The sequence below is a fragment of the Malurus melanocephalus genome, unplaced genomic scaffold (genome assembly GCF_030028575.1).
Source record: "Malurus melanocephalus ecotype Western Australia unplaced genomic scaffold, MMel_1.1 scaffold_829, whole genome shotgun sequence".
NCBI classification, from domain to species: domain Eukaryota; kingdom Metazoa; phylum Chordata; class Aves; order Passeriformes; family Maluridae; genus Malurus; species Malurus melanocephalus.
This window is the reverse complement of record NW_026624061.1, coordinates 107,437-130,285: the sequence shown is the minus strand read 5'-3', so window position 1 is coordinate 130,285 and position 22,849 is coordinate 107,437. Positions and strand designations below refer to the sequence as shown.

Sequence of the window (22,849 nt, the reverse complement as noted above, 5' to 3'; positions counted from 1 at the left end):
TCAAAATCCCCAGTTCAGAATTCACAAACAAGATGATTCTTTTTTTCCCAGGTGAAGGCTATGTCACTATAGCTGGTAGTGTATAGAAAAATCAGGAAGACACAGTTCTCATTTTGTATCATCCTGCATCAGGCAGAATGGCAGATAGTGATTTCCCAAAAYGGGGCAGTGAAAGCAGGATGACCTCAGTCTATTAAAAAGGAAAAAAAGAAACCCACAACAGTTCAGCAACAACTGAAAAAAAAATTCACAACAACTCATCCAAAGGAGAGKTTTTTCTGTTTCTTCTGTGAGAATCTGATCCCTTTCTAAGAAACTCTTACTGAATTTCTAGTCCCTGGAAGAATTTCATTGGGAGTTGGTGTTCTTGTGGATGAGGCTTTCCTACTGCTCTGATCTGTGTTTTCACACAACAAGACTTTGATTTTGGTCATCTTCTAAAGTTATTGCATCATGTTTGAAACTGCTGAGATTCTAAATTCAAAACCTGGAAGGAGGGAAAGCAACGGTCAGAATATTCTTGCTGTGGGAAATCCCTTTTGGTTTTCTCATGCTGTGGATTATTTTGCTTGGCAAGACCTACCAGGAAGGGACTGAGAGTTGCTGATGGAGTTGTCTTTTGTGGGTTTTGTGTGTTTAATGTGATGATGAAATGTGTTAGGAGTCCTGTTTAAGAAGAGAGGGAAAACAGTGAATGTTGGAGGGGAGGAGAAGCACACAAATATGCAATGTAATCTAGTACATTAGCTGGGTTAAAGTACTACATCTGTRAGGATTTATGCATTTCATATTTCCCTAATGATTGATCAGTTCTGTTAGTTTTATAACAGAAAGAAACATGCAGCAAATACAAGAAAAAAATCCCCCATAGTGCTCCATCACAGTATTATAGTGCCTTTCTTTTTCTAACATTCTCATTTTCATTAGAAGTTGATAAAAAATTTTCTCAGTATTGAAATCGCTGTTCTAGACAAACACTTCTTTGGTAAATATTTCAAACTTAACCTTTTTCTACCCCCTTTGCCCCATCTTTCAAGGGATTCCACATTTCTCTCTGTACTGTTTTGGGGGACTTTAGGCAACTAGAATTGCAGGTGAGTCTCAATAAAGCAGTAACCCATTTTCAGACAAGGAAAAGAAAAAGGGACAGAATTTAATATGTCTGAAAAACACAGTATTCCTGCTACATTTCCACTGGTGGAAATGGCACACTGATGTATGTCAAGGGAAGAATAGTCTCCTAATATTCTATAGAATCAGAGAATGCCTTGGTTTGGAAAGGAGACCTTAAAATTCATTGAGTCAGAGTATGTCTGTATGTACATATAATGCATAAATATATAAATATGTAAATATATGTTATGTATTTATATCAATATATTAAATTTATAAATGTATGTTTTTGTATGTTTTATATGCAATTTATTATACATATACTTGTTCACACACATTAGATTATTTATTTCTCACATGTTTTTCTCTGACAGTGTCTGAGGCAGACATTTCTAGGGAGGCTGCTGACATAGAAATGGACAGAGAAAAATACGTGGAAGAGCTGAGGAAAGCACTGATAGCTGCAGAAGAGTYGGCTGGAAAATATAACTTTGTGATTTCGAGAGATGAACAGAATAAGGCCTGTCACTTCTCCTATGAAAGGAACCTGAAAGATGGCTCTGTAAGTATATAAATGTTTAAGTTTGAGTGTTAATGATTGGGAATGAAATACACTTTTGTGTTTTATTAAGATCTTTAAAATCAGAGACACTTGTGATACTTATTCCAGATTGAATGGATGCTGTGACCTCGGCCGTGGACCAAGCTAAAAAACAAAGTGAGTGGTTTGGGAAGTGGACTGCCCTTTTGGAATTGTAGCCTCCTGTGGATTTCTGTTTTTCTTGTTTCTTCATTCTCTCTCTCCAATACTCACCTAAATTAGAAAAAAAAAAAAAATTTAGGCAAGATTATTTTCAGATGCCTAATTTTCTATTACTTTAGATATTTCAGGAGCTAAGGTTAAAATTTAATTGCAAATGGGAAAGTGGTTCCATACTGCTTGCTTGGCTGCAAAGGAAAGGAAAGGACTCTTAAAACAAGAAAGAAACCAGAATAATCTGTATCTGTAGAGACTTGTGGTTATTTCAGGTTGTGGTTTGGTGTTRAAACTTTTGTGAGTAAATTTCCTAGTTTCTCATCTTACTTACTAAAAAATTTTTACATGCCTTTTTGCTTGTGCAGTACAGGAAATTTCAGCCCAGTTTGGCTCCTGAGGAGCCAAGAATTAGGATGTGTAAGTCTACCAGTCTGTATTATCAGTATTTCTGTGAATTTGCCCAAGGCCACATTGACTATAAACACCTTTTTGACACTTGTGAGCTGTTTGGTTGTTCACAAAGAGGTTGGAAGTGCCATATTGCAAGGTTAGGACCAGATTGTGCTCAGAAATTGAGAGCAGTAAAGTTAAGAATCCTATTTTTTCTGCTCTRTGTCTCACATTTTCTAAATACAAGACAGATTAAATATATTAATTATATTTTGATTGAGTGAAAATATCTTCATATATGTTGGCTCATGTATACACTTTTCCATCATTCAAGGTTTAAGAGAAATCGAATTCATATGAAAACAGCCTTTATGTCAATTTGGGAAATAATAATCTGGCTAAAGAAGCTGAAAATACAAAGGACTTTGATAGATTAACTTTAGGTGTCAAAAAAATGTTTTTAGAAAAGATGGGATTTCTTGGGTGAAAATACGCCTTTTTTTTCTTCTGTACTAACCAATGCCTACAAATAAAATTTCCAAAGCAATAATGTAGAATTAAATAATAGAATTGGGTATTAGAAATAGCTTTCTGGTGCATAATAGAATATTTTGCAAACGCTCTGTGGAAGTGTTTGTGATCTATCTCCTTCAGCATCACGTTAGGAAATTAATCTTCCTGTGCTCTGTACATCCAGAGGGCTGATATTCAGCTAAAAGTAAATTTACCACATAGAAAGCCTAGAAAAACTAMTCTGTAGCTTAAACACAACTTGAATTCAGTGTTTATCTCTTATCTGTCTTTGTTTTTCTTAGTGAGTGTTTGTCTTTACATTTTTTATGTAGTAGTTTTGARTATTCTCTCTTTCTCCTCTCATATTTCAGCAACTGTTTAGATAAAGAAATAATAACTTCCTAGTTCTTGGGAAGAGTTTTGCAGGGCCAGAATGAGCAAATTCTATGAAACTACCAGGAATAAATAGGAGATTTCTGTTCTTAAACTAATGTTTTCGTCACTTGATAGAGAAGGAAAGATTAGAGGAAAGCATGCATGAGGATGTAGTTGGCTGTTTTTGCATATTGAATGTTCAGCTCAGTGTTTAATAATTTTTTTAGTAAAAAAATGCAAAAACTTTTGCAATTGTTACACTTTGAACTAGAAAATGCTTATCAATTTATGTACGTGATTGTTACTGCAAAATCTTTTCATGAAATTTGTACACAGGTACCTAAGAGTAAGTTTTGTAGTCTTAGAAAATCAATATGCCTTGCCTTTTTCATTAGAATTATGCTTATTTACACAGACTTGGTTATTTTAATTATTTTTGATGGAACCTGCCTAGAAAATGATGCTGATGACCAGCAGTCACCTATGCCCATCCCTTGCAGTGATTTCCAGGGCTGAGCTCTGTCACAGTTCTCCATCCCATGTGGGACTAGTGATTGGGAATAGTCCCTTAATGATGATAAAATGAGCTGGACACTCACTTTTTATTTCCATGGCTCTACCAAATGGTGATACTTGAAATAATTTTTACCTTCTTTGCAGCATCTTGCTAAAGCTCTGCTTCCATAAAATATAAGTATGTGCCAAAACTGTGTTGGCTTGCAAATAAAAATAACGGGATGATGTTAAGCAAACAAAAACAAAGGCGTATTATTGGAAAATATTTTCTGATATGGAAATTTTTACTGCCCAGGTGTTTTCTGGAGGAAGAAGTGGCAGGCTTTTTCGCCCCTCACTTTAAAAGGGACTGGAGAGAGGAATGGGAAATTCATTGTAATGGCTACACTTGATGACTTAAGGGGTTTGATTTACCTGTTTTCTTTAATGAACAGAGAGGTTCCTTCCATGAACTACCTAGATGTTCAAAAGTGCATGCTTGCACCTCTTCCTACACTGATTCAGTGGCATGAAACCAATCCTGAATCTCCAAATCATTTAGAAAGTGTTTATTGTAATAGTGTGTGATAATAATAGTAATGAGATGTATGTGTGATGTTAATGTAAYGAATGAGTGATGATATGAATTGKTTTTTTTTTTTGAGTGGACAGAAARCTAGCCCAAACCACRAAGAATTCCTGTGTGATTTAGAGGAAGCACAGTGTAACGTGTTTATTTTGTAGTGTCCTGATTGCCTGTAATGTTTACAACTACCAGGATAAGAAAAATAATCTAACTTAAGGGGCATCCATAAGGGTTTTAGTACTTCCTCACTTATCTTTTTGAAATGTTGGTCGGGAGAGATAAGACAGTGTCTGAGCTGTAGCAACGCCGATCCTGGCTGTGCCTTGAAAAATCCCGATGGGTTTGGTGTAAATCCCGATGGGTTTGGTGAAAATCCCGATGGGTTTGGTGCAAATCCCGATGGGTTTGGTGTAAATCCCACTGCGTTTGGTGCAAATCCCGATGCGTTTTGTGAGAATCCCGACGCGCTGGGTGAAAATCCAGGCGCTTTTGTGATTTATCTCCCTCAGGACAGGTGGCCATGCCTTTGGGAACCATTCCTGGGGTTCTGGGGCTGCTCGGAGGGGACCCTGCAATAACAATGTCTGYGGAGTACAGTGGGAATTGTGTGCGGATCCAGCTGCAGCCCCGGACGGGCCACACACACGGAGACCCCAAGAGGGGCCGGGGAGGGCTGGTCCTGCTCAACTGCTGCCACCTAAACAAACACCAGCCACAGAGGCAGTGATTTAGCGCTTGATCTAAGTAGGTGACCACGGGGAAGTAAATCTTTCCAAGTGCTTCAGCGAGTCACTCCACGTATAATAAATAATGGAAATCCGGCAAGCTCTTTCTCTTGTTGGAAGGGGGGGGAGGGGAGGGGCTGGCAATTAAATAGACTAAATAGGCTTTGATAAACAATTATTTGAGTGCTGGCAGTCTCTTTTTTTACAGTAAATGTGACAGGCTCTGGGGTCTTTTTTTTTTCCTTGCTTAAGTTTGTTAATAGGGAGGGTAAGAGCTTAACAAATCCTACCTTAGATGCAGTACTGTTGCTAATTAGGATGATGGAAGAGATGCTGTTATTTGTCTCCCCCATTTCCTGTGGCTGCTTTTCCCTGGTCGGGCCTGCGAGTTCATTATAAGTTTACTAAAAGTTRAAAAAAGGCTGGGGAAGCTAACCAAAAACTTTTCACTGCATACTGAATGAAGAGAAATGGAGTTGGTAGAGCTCTTTGTGCTGTCCTAACTGGCTTGGTTCAAGGTCTGAATTGTTACTTCGCTCCAAACCACTGAGGATGTRTTGTTTGGTTAGCAAAGGTCACTGAGAGTTCAGGTTGTTTCCCAGGCRATTCCACCAGCTGAGGAGAGAGGCAGATGAAATGATTAATCCTCAGGTCAGTGTGAAAGTAATGACTCTCCTATCACTTATATCACTTAATGTCWATGTGCTCCAGGACTTGAGAGTGGACACTTGAATGGGTTCCTTGGAAGCCCATTTTAGAAATAGCTGGGTTCTAATATGCCTTATATAATAAAAACATTAAGTGTTATCTTGTAAGTAATCTCAGAATTCTGAGTGCCACATGATTTTCCCCATCTTGAGTGCACCTTCAGGTCTTTCAGGTACTCTGGAAAAAGAAATGCAGTGGATCGCTTCTGTAGCCTTGAGGTTAAAAAAAAAAAAAAACATTTTTTAAAGAATTACTGTATATTAGTAGGTGTACAATATTTGACAGAAGTCCTGGTGAATTAAAAATCAAGCTCTGCTCTGCTGATTTCCTTGCTTAGCTATTAGGTTATGTATTTGATTGCTACTTCTGATAATCAGTGCTCTGGAGAAATTGATTTAACGTACTGGTAATTTATACAGTTTATATTATTGAAAAAGGAAGACTCAAACACTGTGGTGAATGAATTCTCTTCAGTTTCTTTCAACCTGTTAGAGCTGTGTATTTCACTGGACCTATCCAGTTGAACAAAAATGGTAGTTTAAYTGCTTTAAGGCCTACTGTAAATTTCACCATAAAGAGCATTTTCTTATTTCCTGAGTGCAGTGAGAGTCTTGAGTACACGTCAAGTGTCCATAAAATAACAGATTTTATTTTGATTTGTGCAGAAAATATTGTCAGTTATCCTTTCTCCCTCCTGGTGTTATTGTGTTGTCTCCCCTCCTTTCCTTCCYATTCCTTCAGATTTTCCCGTTTTGGAATACCTGCTGTGCATTTCAAATCCCTGTGTGGGCATCAAGGCTTGCTTTCGTTTGCAGAACACAGTGCAAATGCTTTCCTTTCAGGAGGAAAAAATCTTTAAATCATGGCATATTGACAAGCCTTAGTTTCCCAAACACAAATTGCAGAGGACAGTAGATGTTCTGGAAAAGAGATTACTGTGTGTGGGCTCTAAAGCTTCACTGCACGCCTTGTATTTTCTGTGAGGATGAACAGCAGCCAGAGCCTGAAAACCAACGAGAATCTCATCAGTGGTTTCTCTTCAAAAACTCTCTTAACAGCTCCAGAGGAAGCATTCATCTTTCTACCTGCAAAGGCACAGGAGAGCTCTCAAGCTCAGGATAATAATGTTTTGTTAACTCTTAGGTCCACTAAAATAAAATCTTTTCCAGGATAAAATATTGAATGAATATGTTTGAACTCTCAAAGCAACTTCAACACCACTATAACTTCTGCTACAGCTACAGAAATAGCTGTATGAAATGTAAGAAAAGGGGAAATCTGAGATATCCTGTATTTTTTAAAAAGTAGCAAATATGGTAATATTGCCAGGTGATGTGATGCAGAAATAAGAGAGATGTAAGCAGTTCTTCACTGCAGAATGTGCAATGAGGAAAGTGTAAACACCTCTGTTGATTTCTTTCCTTAAGTTGCAGTGATTTCCAGTACATCCATCTTTGGTTTTAACTCACCTTTGCATTAGTAGTCCACATATAAAAACAACCTTTTTTTCTGAACAGTGAGGACAAATCCTTAATTTCTGAGTGCAGTGAGCAGGGCAAGATCACCTTTTTTGGTGGAACAGCACTACCATAAGTTTGCTGACTTCCTAAAAACCCTGTGAGCTGTTGTGTCTGCCCATAGGATTTGAAAGAATGCTAATTACTGTCTGTCACATGCTAGTGTGTTGAATGAGTGTTTTTTATCACAGCAACAAAGCCTAAGGGTCTTAGAGATTTAAAATCTGAAGCCAGATCACCCATATATTTGGAACTGGTGAATAAAATACTTATTTAGAATTGTTCTAAGATATCTTAGTATCACTGGGAAGATGCTTTGGCAGGTAGGTTTTCTTCATCCAGCTCTTGAATTCGGTCCTCTTGCAAAAAATTGTTTCCCAGAAAGGTAGGTACAGTACACAGCTTCAAGAGTAAATTTCTGAGTAGTATCATTCCAGGAAAAAGCTCTTCCATAGAAAATGATTMGTTTATCTTTTCTTCTTGTTCCTCTCAGGTACCTCTGCAAATAATGCCTGACATTTCATTTCAAATTGGATGTCACTTTGTACCCAATAAAGCAATTGTAACTTGAGGTTTTTTTCTTATTTTTGGAACCCAAATCCTTGTTATTCTGCATGTGTTTCTCTCTGGCAAGTTTTAAGTTTTCGTGTTTTTTAGGAGTTTCTGGTACAGGTTTTTTTCTGTCCATTCAAGCACATTGTCTTTGCAGAGTGTGARTAATACCTGTAGGTTATTAGTCTAACACAGATTTGTAACAGAACATTGCCAATMTCTTAGGGGCTGCAGAGGTACCAAGAGGTGGAATTTGGAAACAATCAGGTTTTTTYAATATTAGTTCTTTGCTTGTTTAATTGATGGCTGTGCCATCTTGCAAAACAATGGGAGATTTATTTCCATTAATCCACACTGAACAAGCAATTACCTTGCAGGTGTGTTTTGTACCTGTTCTGTTTTAGCTGGAATGAGAACTYKTTGTTCTAGATAGCTAATCCATCCCAGGAASATTACAGGGATGAGTTTTGCTATTTATTTGGAATAAATCAGATTCTACTCTTTCAGTCTACCCTGAGTCCATTTTCTTTTCCTSTGAGCTGAATTGCTCTCAGGAAGAATAAAGCAAGGAAAAGGATTTATCTAATGTAGCTTTTAGAGACTGACCYGAGGTGTTGATTAGCAAGTAAAAGTTCTGGTGTAGGTGAGAGGGCTAAGCCTGTGATGTGGTGAACCTTGTATAGTTCAAGGAAAATGGTGAGCTTGTCTAATCTTCACAAGCACTGTTTTATTTGCAATTTAAAATACTGTTCCAGCTAAAATAAAAGTGCTGTTGAACACCCATAAGTGTCACATGAGCGTGTCCTCTTTTAAATAATGCAGAGACAGCTGATAATTGGGTTTTTTAGTTTTGAAGTTTTTTCTTTTGTTCTGGTTTGTGTTTTCCTAATTATTGAAAATAGAAGAATTTACTATCATCTTTTATTTTGCTGGGCTCACAAAGGAGTTAGAACTTTGGAGCCTTGTGACATGCTTTGAAGTGATTTTCTAAATCAGCTGTTCACCACTGCAGTTTTGGGTTTGTCTGTGTTACTGACTTCATGTACTGAAATACACTAAGCAATGTAATTTTCAGCTCATTAAGARCCAATGAGATATTGTCTAGGACATAGGTCAAAACTGAGCAATTCAAATAAGAATTGCATTAAAATATATAATATTTATTTTGGTTTTGTGTGCAAGAAAACAGTTATGTTTCTGACTCCACGTGAAGGTTTTGTTACTGTGATGGGAGGGCAAAAAAACAAGTTTGCTTGACTGTAAATAACTAAATATGTKTTCTTTAATGTCTCTTGTTCAAGAGTTCAGAGAAATAATCAGCTTGKTCTGATGTGTGTGTGCTAGTTTGAAAATTCTGTGAACTATGTAACTAAGATTTTTTTTTTTTCCAAAAATCCTTGAAGGCTATGGGTGARTTACTGAAGATATTTGTGAAAGGGATATTTTAATAGGGCCCTGTGTGGACATGTGGTAACAGGAGTGCTGTGCTAACCAGTGGAAGTGGGGGTGTTATCTCTGTTAGCTATCTGACATAATTGTAGTTTAAAAGTTCTTATTTCAGTGATGTAATCTGGGGATAAAACCAGCATGACTRTAAAAAGGACATTCTTTCTCTGGAAAAGAACGTTCAGGTGCCAGTCCTTTGCTTTTTGAATGTGGTCCTCGAGGATTTTTTAAATCAGTTTTGCTAAGCAAGTGTTGTCTTTGTTGAATGCCTAGATGTGAAGTTACACATTATCTACCACAGGAGAAGTCTGAGCTTGCCAGGTATCACTAAGGATCTTGATTTGTGGGAAATAATTGGGGCAGATAAAATGTGGAGAAAATAAGGGATGTAATTTTTTTTTAATCAGATTCTGGTAAAAAGTGGGCAGTCCCCCACCCAAAAACACAAACACAAAAGGGAAAACGTCATGTACTTAACTCATTTTGGGTTTAACTTCCATGGGACAGGCTAATGCCTCAAGCTGAGTGTGACATCTATTTATACACCTTTATTACCAAGTGCTGCTAAGCCTGGGAGTTGGGAGCTGTTGCCTTTCCCCCTCCTGGCTGAGCTGTGTGGTTTTTCTCAAGTTTGTCAGGCTGGGCTCTGAGAACACGAGAGCAGCGGTTTCTTCCTGGGGCTCTGCCAGGGCTGCATGTGCTCATCAAATGTTGTTTAGTCACTGCAGCATGTTTATGCCATCTGCAAATGCATGTGCTCCCCTTCCTGAACAATGCTCTTTAATCAAGACCACTCCTGCGAGGAGGGGAGCAGGAGCAGTATACATCAACAGCAGGATGCCAAAATTAGAGTTACACTTGCGTTTTTCCAGTCCCCACCATGTCGCACTCAGGGTAACAAGCTTCCCGAGGATGCCACATCTCTGGAATTAGTACCTTTACCCATAATCTCYCCTCCTCCTTCTGTGTATATTATTCAGAGTCCAATTTGTTTAAAGARCTCTGTGGTAATAATAACAAATCAAGAGTTGTCGTGGAGAATTGTTAAGCCTATAGGAATTGCCTGCTATCTTTTATTTGTTAGGAGACTCCATTTTTCCAGGTCTGTCTAAACAGAAACATCCACTGAACAATTTCCCATCTGTTGTACTCCTTTCTTCGTATTACAAAAGTGTGAGCGTTTTGTTCCACATTTTGTTTTTCTGAACCATTTTTTCATTGTGTTAAAGCTCCCCTAACTTTTTGCTGGGTACTAAAATAACACTTTAGAGAATTCAGATGTGTTTGAGATTGTGTCAATTCCCTTGGTGAGAGCCAGGAAGTGAAATATGCCAGTCCATGTTTTGAGGATGTGTGTGTTCAGAGATGACAGTCATGATATTTGAATGATTTACATATATATCGTATGTGTATTATGATATACATTCATAATTATCACTCAATATTACCTTTTCMATTTCTCACAGGACAATAGAGTGATTAGGACTGGTAGGGACCTTAAGGACAATTTCTGTTAATTTATTGTAAATTTTTAATGGTGATTATTAAAGATGTTTTAACAGTAACTTCTTTCTGTTCACAACTTGATTTTTTTGTGTGTTTACTTGTGATTTTTTGTCATAGGAAAGTCAGTGGTCGGGCAGGAGGAAATTAAAGCTGATAGTTCTGTAGTGCGTGATAAAGATGAGGTGGTTAATCCCAGTATTCCTATAGATGGCTGAGACAACCACCCTGAACCTTTCTGCCTTTCCAAACCAATCTTTTACTTAGAAAATTCTTTTATGTTTTAAATTTGATTTTTAGATTCCTTTTTTTGATTGAAATTTTAAGGCTTCAGACTGTTCCTCCAGGAGTTTTTTCCTTGTTGAAAAGAAGAAGCATGCAAGTGACTCAGTGTCATGTCTGTCTTCCATAGTTTAAAATTTCATGACACTGTCGTTTTGCAGTGGAGATTCTCTCTGTGTTTGCAAAACTAATTCTGTTATTGCGTTCCTTTAAATTTACCGTGTCTGACATGCTTGGTTTTGATTCATCCAAACTGGGTGCAATCAAATGTTCATCAGTTATCTGCCAGTCTCAGATTTTAGTTAATTAATTTTTAGTTGTCTCCTACTTTTACCTGAAGAAACTCTCGGATTTCATGGTGTGTGAGTGACTCTGCAGGTTGCGCTCAGCGACAGTTACAAATCTGAGTATTTTATGTACCTGAGCATGGAAAATGATGTCATTCAGCAAATGGCAGCTCCTTTAATTAAAAAAGAAATTAAGAAAAATCCCTAGATGTCAGGTCACGTGCTTTAGGAAAACAACATCAGTTCCATGACACAGGCATGTTTTCCTTTCAGCTGCAACTTTAAACCTAATCCAGACCATGACACTGGAAAGAAATACATTTCCATATGGCAAAAGAAATGTAGTCATGTTGGTTAAAAAATTCATGTGGGTTTCTCCATAAAGCTGTTAATGCTTCAGTAGTGTGGTGGGTGACATAAACCCTCTGTGCCTTATTGTTTTACGCATGCATTGAAGAGAAAATGCCAATCAAGAGAAAGTGTTTTTTTGTCGTAGACGCTCTTTTTAGAACGAGATAAAATGGTTCAACTTATTAGGACATGATACAAACCCCAGGTTTACCAGGCTGTATTGAGCTCTTTTTTGACTTCGATCAGGATGGTAGGAATATGCATTGATTTTTGGGAAGTAAATCTGTATTTTGCTCTAAGGTTAAAGCAGCAGGTAAGGGAAAAAAGTTCTGAAATTGTTTTTTGAGCACTGAGATATCTTGTGGGAGGTGCGGGGGAAATTGTGGGAAAGCATTTTTTTTTCCTGTTTCTTAGAATTCAGAGAAGTAAATTTGTAGTGAAGAGGTAACACCTATGTGGTGTCAATCTGATGGATGCTGGAATCCATCACGGGTGTTGTGTAATTATTGTTTTCAGAGCACTATGCAACAAGATGGAGATTGTATTTGTTCTTAAAGCTTTTGAGTAGCGCTCAAAATTAACTTATTGCTGACAAACAACATGGATCAGCTGCTGCTGACACCCAAGCTATAGACTTGTGGTACTTTAGGAACCAACTCGCCTCTTACATTAGCACAGCTTGGATTGTGCAATGACCTTATTAGTCGAAATGTTCTGGTATTTCTGCAGAAACTCCAATGGAAACTTACACAAGTTTCAGGATACATTTAACCTCTTAATTGACTTGCGTGGCCTTTTTTTAAGGAATGTATCTTTTGAAAAGTGAACATTTACTTAAGAAAAGAAGATGCCAATAAAACCTGAAGTTTTAGCTAAGATGTATTTGAGCCCATAGCATGTTTTGGGGTTTTTTTTTTTGTTTGCCCTGGAGGTGGGCATTAAGTTGGGAGATCATCCTGTTACAGGACCCAGCTGCTCTCCTCAGTGAAGAAAAGTGAGTATTCATAGCCATGRGCTAAGGAGGGTTGTTTGAGAGATAGGATCTGGTTTCCTTCAGTGCTTGYTTTCCAGGATTATCTTCTTTTTGCAGTAGATGCCCAGCTGTTTCACAGGTCCTAAATTTTCCATTCATTATCAACTTGACACCTGTGGAAGATAGGCAAGATCTTGAGTTTCCATCAGGTCTTTCCCATGGGCATGGAAGCTAATTTTAGAGCATTCTGTAGATAAACACTTCAAATGTTTGTTTCAGAACATTTTAGATCACAGAATTATTTTATCTTGTGCCATAYTGTAACTGGTAGAGGAAACAGCAGTTGCAGGCAATGGCACAGACAATAGATAATTCTGTAGTAATGCTGTTGTAGATATTTCAACTTGGATGCTTTTGTCCAAATAAAATACCTTTCTGCTGAAAGTTCCACTGGGAATAACACTATGAGAATGCTGGGGTTTTTTTTCCCTGAAATCAGTTTTTCATAGTCCCTTCTACGTGGTGACTTTAAAAACTGATCTATSTGCCTGTGGGCCTTTTCAGGGAGGTTTTGTGTATATATTCTCTGAGAAATTTCAGCCTACTCCAAGTTATTGGAGTTGTTTTACCTACTCCAAGTGTTAYATGAGGAAGTTCACACTGGTGAGAGAGAGAGAGTGATGTGCAGTACTTAAGTCAGCAGTAGAACAGATAGCCAAGAAAAAGAACCTGGAACTTTTAACTTATTTGTCAAATACAATTACGAGTGAGTTTGGGTTTCAGAAACACTATTTATTGTTCAGTCCATTAGCTGGATCCTGCTGAAGCAAACAATCAAATGCAGCTGAAGCAGCAGCTTTTCACTTTGAAGTTTCTAAATTTTGATCATTTCAGCTATGTGGCGTCCTCCTAAGTTGAAAATTATGTCTCAGTGCAACTCAGAGGTTTCATTTGTTGAAAGGGGAAGTGTAAGATGTCAGGGGAGGGCTCGGTTCTCATATTTGTGCTAAGCCTTAAAAACTGGCTACTAGGTCAGCCAATTTATGTCTCAATAGCTTTGGACTTGCACAGCAGTCATTCTTTACTGTGCCTTCACAGTGACTCAGCCCAGGCAGATTTCCATCCCCCTTTTCCACCCCACTCCCCTGCATTAGTCATATGCAATTTAGCAGTTTTAGAGAAGCTGTTTCTGGGCTCTCTCTGCAGATAGTTTTGATTATCAAAAGACAAAAGGAGTTGATTCACAGATAGCTTTTAACTCGGGGACTTCATTCTGAGCAGAATWGAAAACTTTTCTTTCCTGTACAAAAAAAGTCACTGTGATAAAATTAGTGTCTGGATTTGTAAAGAAAAGTGTAATTACGTTTTTGCACTGACTTTTGTTAGCACAAAAAACCAGCTAAAAAAAAAAAAATCTCAGAACTGATTCTGATTCATTTCATCTGCATTGTTTTCACTTGAATTTTCTGYCATCCTGCATTCTCAAGTCCCTTCCTTGAAGCTCATTGCTCAGCACAGCTATAAAATTATCAAGCTGTAGAWTAAAACCGCTGSAACACCGAGTCTGATGTGTGCTGCRCCTTGGAACGGCACGAGTACATTACCAGCAGAGAATTTCCATGGCTCCCCTTGAACATCACGGTCTCAGCTGCTCATATGGCATCCATCTGTGGGCTTTTGGCAGCAGCCTGGGCTGCTGCATGGGAGTTTTTGGAGTTCAGAGCTAACCTCATATCTGTCTTCCCATCACTCTGGAAGTTATGAAAATCTTTCATGGCTGCCCGAAGTGAGCTATTAAAATATTACAGAAGCAAGAGGTTGAATTAATARTGCTGCGAGTTAATGTTGGGAATGTAGGTTTGGGGTTTGGGTTCTTTCTTTTTATAACAAAGCAAATGTATTTGATTTCTTTTCTTTAGCTGTGTGTTGTGTGTGTGTGCAGATTATGGTGGATTTCCTCTATGCAGATATAAAGGATGATTGATTCTTGTTTGATTAATTTGATTTATGCTGCCTTGCCTTTAGAAAAGGTAATAAAGACCATACAGATGGTTGAATCGAGTACATAGATCTATATCAACAAGATTTAAAACAGTTAAAGGATCAAAAGTCTCACTGTTTCTTGCTTAAGAAAGCACATTTAAATGAGGGTTTTCCTGCTTAAGTGGGAGTGTAAAAGTACAAAAGACTAGGTAGAAAAAAAGTGAATTTACAAAAGCTAATCAGGATAAGATTAATATAATGAATAAACCTGCAAMTGATAGAATTATGAGCAGAAATGCTTTTTTAAAAACAAAAACCTGTGAATTGTGATAGGCTCATGTTCTTGTTAGGCTTATTGGGTTTCTGAATAATGCTTTAAAAAGTTGCCATCACTTCAGAGMAGACCAAGATGTTCCATTAGCATTTCTCCTCTGAATCTGGGAAGCAAAAATATTTGTGTGTCACAAAGACAATCCATTAGTTACTAGGGAAGATATTACATAGATGAACACATTTAAATCACCATTCTCCTCAAATAAATGATGTCCAAGAGAACAGAAAGAATTGGCTGAACTGATTTCTGGCTTCCTCAAGTCTGGTTTTAATGCTAAATCCATGGGAAGTTATGGAAGACTTGAAAATGTGCTACTGTTCTGTCAGCATGCAGTGGGTATCCTGTCCCACTTGTTGGTGTTGAAATCTGAGGCTGCCTGTGCTGTAGTCAGTCTGGAATTAAACTAATAGGCTAGTCTGCTAAAATACTAAAGGGATTACAGAATGAAAATGTAATTCTGGCTGGTAAATTTCCTTCACAGAAAAATCCTTCTTCAGGACAGGATCAAGGTTTGCATCCCTGTAGTTACTCATGTCCAAAGAAGAGAATGTCAAGATCACTTAGACTGACTTAAAAGTAAAAAAAAAAAGTTAAGAAAATCTGGATAGATGAAGAATATTACAGTAGATGTTTTTGAGGTAGCATTTCAGAGGTTTCCATGTTCTGCAGGAAAGCTGGATTTAATTATTTCCCATGAAATGTCTGAGGATTTGAGACTCGGTGAAATAAGTAATGGCTGTGGTTCTTACGTTTGTGCTGTTTTTCAAGGCTCAAATAAATTGTGGTAGTCATGATATTTCATGTCTGCTGTAGATAGAAAGTCTCCAGGTATATTTGCCCATGAAATCTGAGGACATCCCTGCAGGCTGTGTCCGTGAGGTATCACTGCTGTGTTTTCATGAGCTCAGAGACCAAAATGTCAGTGAATTCCCACAGTATTTCTTCATATCTTATATTACTCTTTGTCTTTATCCCACGTTGCTTTGAAACTTACAAGAATCTGCCATGTSAGTTCTGCATTTCATTCCCCCTTTTTGGTGAATTAGGTAAGGCAGAATGGGATCCAGGAATTAAAGCKGTATCAGAAACCAGAGATTTTCAAAAGTGCCGGGCAGTGGTGTGGCTCTTGATTCATATATCTGTTTTTAGGCTTATCATCTGCATAGTGAAGAAATGTRGTATCACTTCCAGTAGGAGATTAAAAAAAAAAAAAAGTATGTGAGTGCTTTCTGAAAGAGGTGGAAATGGTGATGATGAGGAAACTGGGCAGTTTCTTGATTTTTAAAATAAAAGCTCATTGAAAGATGTGATCTCTTCATACCATGAAACACTTGAGCAACCTTGGAATCTTAGGATTTTGCAGAAAGAATTGCTCAAAATTTGAGAAATACTTCAAAGTTTCTTCAGAAGAGCCCTGTTGAAAGSGTGTGAGAGGAGCTTGGGCTTGTAGCTTTTGCCAGCAATTTTCCATCTTGGAGAGATTTGAGCAAAGGTCAAAACTTTAGGCATTAGAAGTATAATGGATATGTTTCGTGACTTGGTACTTGAATTTAGTGGGTGCCTTTTGAAACTGGGAAAAGCAAATGATTGTTTCCTCCCTGTAAGGTTTCAGTGGTGGCAGTTCTGTGAATGAATAAGAGCAGTTTTTTTCTCAAGTGTTTTGTGCCTGTGTGGCAGAGATGGAAGTGAGAAAAGGARGACACAAAGCACTTCTGGGTGACCCATACACATTTAGTGAGATAAATAAACTGATGTGGGSTCATCAGCGTTCCTTGGGGGAAGATGGGGAGAAGGACTGGGCTAAACTTGGGCAGTACATGCCTTCCTTAAGGCAGGACAGCTGTAGCTTGACATTTTGGTGCTCTGGAACTGGGATTGGCCAAAGTTCATTTTGGATCCTTTTGGGTTTTGTGCGTCTCCTTTGGCCCGAGATCATCGGCGCACGTACAGTATAAAGCTGAGAAAACAGTGCCCTGAACAAATGTGCTCTCCSTGTCATGTTCAAAACAAACAGGCGCTGTATTGCTGTGGCAACCAGACAATAAACAAGTAAAAAAAAAAAAATCTCCCTTAAATTCACAGTGTGCGAGCAGTTYGTTCATTTAACAGGATTATCTTCTCTAGTGTGCCATCACCACGTTGTAGCAACACTGAGTATTTGTATTGCTGATATTTCTCAGCATTGTCTGATATTTCAGCATATTGTCTGATATTTCTCAGCCTGCTTTTTATYCATTCAAGTTTTATCTTTCAATAAAGCTAAGAAACATTGTGCGAATMTTTAGGATGATTGCATAATTAAAACAAAACAGAGCACGAGTTTGGCTCTGATGGTCTTAGAAACCGAGCAGAGAACGGTGTCTTGTTTCATTTTTGTTYATTTTTTCCCTGCAGACGTCACTCCAGGTTCACAAACAAGCAAACAAAAGGAGTTAGGCTCAGTGTTTAGTCCCTGCCTATGTACCTTAGCAGTGGATTTTGGAGCTGGTGTGAAGGCTGAGCTGGCAGGCGGCGAGGCAGCGCCGGTCCAAGACAGGGTGGTTCCTGCTGGTTACTCACCCACTGGACAATACGCTGGAAAAGCTTGCAGCACTGCTCTTTTCACCAAGTTCCTGAGTTATGAAGGGCTTCTGTTCAGCCCTGGTTGCAGGCCATCACTTTTATATTGTGTCTTATTTGTTTTTGGAAGTGCCTTTCAGAACTCGCCTTGCTGGGTTACTGTAGGGGTCTAATGCAGACTGCTTTGGACATACTCTCTGCCAATCTTTAAAATAATTTCCTCAGTATTCATAAGTCTTCTAGCAAATCTTTAGACAGATGAGTCTGATCCATCTCTTCTTCTGAATCTGAGAAGCAAAAATATTTGTGTGTCACRAAGACAATCCATTAGTTACTAAGGAAGATATTACATAGATGAACGCATTTCAGTTTGTAACTTGTTGAATTTTAGCATGGAAATCAAGACTACTAGATCAATATAATTCCATGATAGGTTTGTTGGCACCTTGTTTTATAAAGTAAAATTYATGTTCACTTCCCAAAAGGAGAAGGGAACATGTATTCACTTCACTGCTCTTTTCGTTCCTTCGAAAAAGGCCACATGAGTTGATTAAGATGTTAAATGTAACTTTTTAAAACTGGTTACAAATTGGCTTTGTTCAGGCTGTTTTCATTCACGTGCATAAGTCCGTTCCTGCTGATCAGGGTAATGACGAGGAAAATGTTGAGTGCTTCTTGGGTCATATTTGCAGCAGCTTTTTTTTTATTTATAAATGAAAACACAACACCACCTGTGKCAGCCCTGTGCTGCAGTGGTGTTTCCTCASRGATTTTTGGGGCTGTCCTGTGCAGGGCYAGGAGCTGGATTTGGAAGGGACCCATCAGGATCATCAAACTCGGGATATTCCTTGATCCTGATGAGGTGCCAGATGTGGTAGCCCTCTTGAGCGCCTCACTGTAAGTGTGCAGCTAATTTATGAGTATTTGCCCACTGAAATAATTAAAAATAATCTCAGCTCCATACCCAGACTGTTTTCTCTTTCCTGACTTGTATGACAAGTGCACAATCTTATGGGAAAAGAGGATTTAAATATTAAAAATCTTGATGTAGTTGATCCAGATTGGAATTGCTTTAAGGCCTTGTCCTCCAGCTATTTTAGTTGCAGGTTAGCAGTCTGATTGAATRAAAGTTCCAGTCTTCCCTCAAAAGGAGTTTCTTTCACCTCTGGTACTAAGGCTCATATAAACTTTCATTTTATTTCTTTCTTGGCTCGACTGAAGAACCACAGAGACAGGACTGTGCTCTGAGCCTCAGTGGGGCTGAAATGGGGTGTAACTCCTCCTGAAACCTGACTGCTGTAAATAAAAGATCCAAAATGAACCAGTTGCTATTTGTGAGTGAACAATGGAAGTATTGTGTATTGACATAAATTTTAAAGCAACAACCAAAAAAACCTGCATATTCAGAGCACCATTTTTGAAAGGAGAATCATCGAAATGATGATTGAAAAATGATTTTATATGGCGCAATAACAGAAGTGCACATCCTCTRAGCTAGCCTCAGGTGTGCTGGTGAAGACTAAAAATCTGATTCTTTTTTTCACAGGCACTTGGAATTTTAGGTCAACACTTGTTTTGCAGCTCAGCCATGCAAGGACAACAAGTAGCTGTAGGGAAATGGAAAGATGAGCTCTGCAGAGGAAAATAACAGATGCCCTCTGAATAATTACGAGTGTGGACTTAAAGAGGCTGAGACTTCTTCCACAGCCCTGCTGGGCAGGAGATAATTTCTGAGAAGAGTGATTCTGCCTCGTCAGGGAGGAGCTGTGACCCATTGGGAGGGGCAGAAAAATCCGAGGGGAAAGTCTCAGCTGCATCATAAAAGTTCCACTTTTACAAATGCAGTGATTCACTGTCGCTGCCTGGTGCCCTGAGTCACGGATGGTGACACGAGCCAGCCCCGTGAAAGCCCATTAATTAGCTAATTGCTGCTAAAAAGAMAGCTGCTAATAGCTCTCTCACTTTTCATTCAGCCTTACTAAACGCAGGGAATAACGCAAGCTGAGCGGTGGTAATAAGGAAAAATTAATTGGAATTTTTTTTAACCGATGTTATTTACAAATTGGATTAAAGCTGCTGAGTGCCACCATATTGTGATGGATAGGCAATTAATGGATTTAGGACGAGCTTTCTGATTTTGGTAACTGGATTATTATACATAAAAAWTAGGTTTCAGGCTATTCTGAGGACYGAGGGGATGACATTAGCCTTGCTGGGCTAGCATAGGATTTTTGRTGTGGAAAATCATGATAGAGTTAAATGCCACAGAGAAGGAGAAAATTGTAAAAACCAGTGCCAACTGTAGGGCTTAGCTCCCTTGAGGTTGTAGTCTACTTCCTATATTTGTTGACCAAAATAAAATTTCAGTTATGCTTCATGGTTTTTTGTGTAGGCTTTCTTTACATAACTGTGGCATCTAGACCCCTTTGGGTCGTGTCTTAAAGAAAAAGAAATATTGCTATGGGAAGCATCCAGACTGAAGAATAATAGACAAGGTTTGCAGGGGATGTGAATACATTTTTACTGTTTTTTTTTTCTTTTTAAAATTATTATTATTATTTGTTTATTTGAAGCTTGCCTACCACAGTTGCCTAGCTGAGTAAGAATTTTTGCTTTCACTTAAGTTTTGGCAGTTATGAACATTTGGGAAAAAAGCTTAAAAATACACATTTAAAAAACTCAAAAATAACAAAAACAATGTAGGAAAAAAGATAAGAGTTAATTAAACACTTACTTTCAAAAGCTTTTCATTTTAACCCGATATTGTGACTTTGGGATAATGAAAAATCTTTCTTAATTYTCTTTTTTTTAATGGGTCATTAGTGTTGGAGCTTAATGTGAAGAAAGCAAACAAGTATTTGTTCTCCCAGTGCCATTACTGACCCCTTCCTTCACGTTTCTTTCTGAATGACAACAATTTGAAATGTTTCAATGAGAAGGGACAAATCCTCAAGAAAAGAGGTTGAGGACTTCAGAGTCCAGACCGTGGAGAATGCGAGTGAAATTTGGAGAAGTGCTCATTAGCACTGGCAAAGGCGAGGGAAAGTGGATTTTGTGCTTTGTAAATATCCCTTTTCAGCAGTGGCTGGAATTGTCTAATCCAATTTTGTGCTAATGGAGGGAAATTTGAAGGCGTGTGGATCCTGGGCCATCTGCTCTCAGTAGGTACTTGTTCAGGTAGCATTTAAATTAAATAATCACAATTACTCTACCTTCTGGAAAGGAAATGGTGTAAATAAGTGATTTATCAGTCAACAGTAAACAGCAAAAGCTGTTCAGTTTCAGGTTGAAATGGAATTGCTGTTKTGTATTGTCAGCTTTTTAATGCAAGTGTTAGAAAAGAACAAACGGAAGTTGAGAAGAATGCTTGGTTTTTAATTAAATTCCATTTATCTGTTCATTATTCTCAGAAACAGTGAAGTGGCAACAATTAAATTTGAACAATGCTTCAAACAAATAATCTGAGTTAAAAGAACTGCTTTCAACTTTGAAAACACTCATCTATACTGATAAATGTGTGAAAAAAATGATGGGAGGGAAATTGTGGCAAAAGCAGTCAAGTTTTGAAGGAAAGGAAAAAACAGTGGAATGATGGAAAAAAATGGAAGGCAAATGTCTCATTTTTGTGTTCCATCGTTCTCAGTGAAGGTGATTTATAGCAAAAAAAGGCACAATGAAGCTCACACTTGCAGAAGGATATTTGAATTTTCTATTGCTTTCTGAGGCCTAGGGAATGGCTGAAAGATGATAAATTTCCTGAGCGTTTATCTGTCACAAGATAATTAAACTCAATGGAATTGTGCTGAAAWTTGTTCTTTGCTGTTCTGTTTTCTTTTTGCTGAAGACAGAGTTGGCAGCTCAGAATGCAAGAGGAAAACATTTTGGAATAGGTGCTATGATGCTGAAAATGAAGTATTTTGACAGCCAGACAAAATGCATTTGTAATGCTCTGACATTTATTTCTGCTCAGTCATGTTACCAGTAAACACCCTGATGGCTGAAACGGAGTGTAAGAAAACACAGTAACAACTGGGAGTGTGTGASCAGACCCCACGGTGATCACAAATTCAGGAAAGGAAAGACAAAATAGTGAAATGCTGCAATTTCTACAGACTGTGCATGAACCCTTAGGCAGTGGTTCTCCTTTTCAAAACCAATACTGATATTRGAATATTCAAAGAAGGGAAAAGGTAAAATGTACAGTGTTTTTTAAAATTTGCATTTTGATTTCTGATTTCACAGGACACACTGCAACCAAATTTCCAGTGTCCATCTTTCTCAAAATTCTCCTCACACTACTAACTTCCCTGATCTTGTAAGATATAGGCATATGCATTGTTCTCCATCTGTTTCTTCACAGTCTTACTCCTTTATTGGACAATACACAAGTGAAGAGGGAAAACTGTTTGTTTTAAAAGAAACTGTCATGTTATGGTCAAAGAAAAATAGAAATCCTGAGTTGGAGTAGAAAACCACCTTGACACAATTAGAGATCACTGCTATCTTGTCTTTTAAGTATTGTGTAATTGCTCTTAAAATTCTCTTAAAATTCAAAAGCTTATTTTTTTGTTTTCCAGTAACAGGAAATACGAGCAAAGAGCCTTGTTAATGGAAAAGAAAAACAAAGGCAGAATTCTGGGTTTGTAGGGGTAGTTCATGCTGTATTTAAAAGGTGCTGTAAACTTACATGAAAGATTAAAAGGAGAGTCCACAGTGAGTATTTGCTGATAGTTTAAGTTGTCTATGAATTGGAGTAGTGCTTGAATTGGAGTAGTGCTGGAATAGTATTCCTTTATTTTCTGTGCATGGTAACCATGACAAATTAGCCCAAAACATTCACTGTCACTAGAGAACATAAATCTTTCTTTTCTAACATTTTTGCTGTATGCAATTAAAATAAACAGTTTTGTTTCCTGTAAGCCCTTGTGAAATAGCCATTATGAATCAAACATTGAGAGTTTCACTCTCAAGCATGAAAGTCTCTGAACAATGTATATTTTGGTACATATTGAACATTTTCTGTAAGCTCCCATAAATAAATCCAGGAAATGTYGGTCCCTTGAGTACTACCTTCATTAAATCTGGAGCAGCTGTTGTTGAACTTGCACCCAAACCTATAATGSAGTCCTTGACATCAAAAACTCTTCTGTGACTGGCATATTATTGTAAGTCTTTGTAAACACGCGTTTGTTCTGAAAGAGGGCTGATTCCATCAAAACTAAAACTGATGCAGTGCAAGATGGAACTATAAACCCATTATTCCTCTTGTATTTGTGAACTTGTATTTGTTTGTTTGGTTTTTCTTTCTTTCTTTGGGGTTTTTTCCTGGCTTTTTTTGTTGTTTGCTTGGTAGTTCTTTGGATGGTGGTAATTTAGTTGTTTTTTTCCCACCCCTGCCTG

The 22,849-nt window shown here is 38.0% G+C and overlaps 1 protein-coding gene across 2 annotated transcripts in view; it reads left to right on the top strand.

Moving 5' to 3' along the window:
- XRCC4 (X-ray repair cross complementing 4) overlaps positions 1-22,849 on the top strand; it is a 136,676-nt gene that overhangs the window by 14,511 nt on the left and 99,316 nt on the right. For both annotated transcript variants that reach the window (XM_057385475.1, XM_057385476.1), the window contains exon 3: positions 1,488-1,675. In XM_057385475.1, the coding sequence (XP_057241458.1) occupies positions 1,488-1,675 (188 nt within the window). The remainder of the gene's footprint in view (positions 1-1,487; positions 1,676-22,849) is intronic.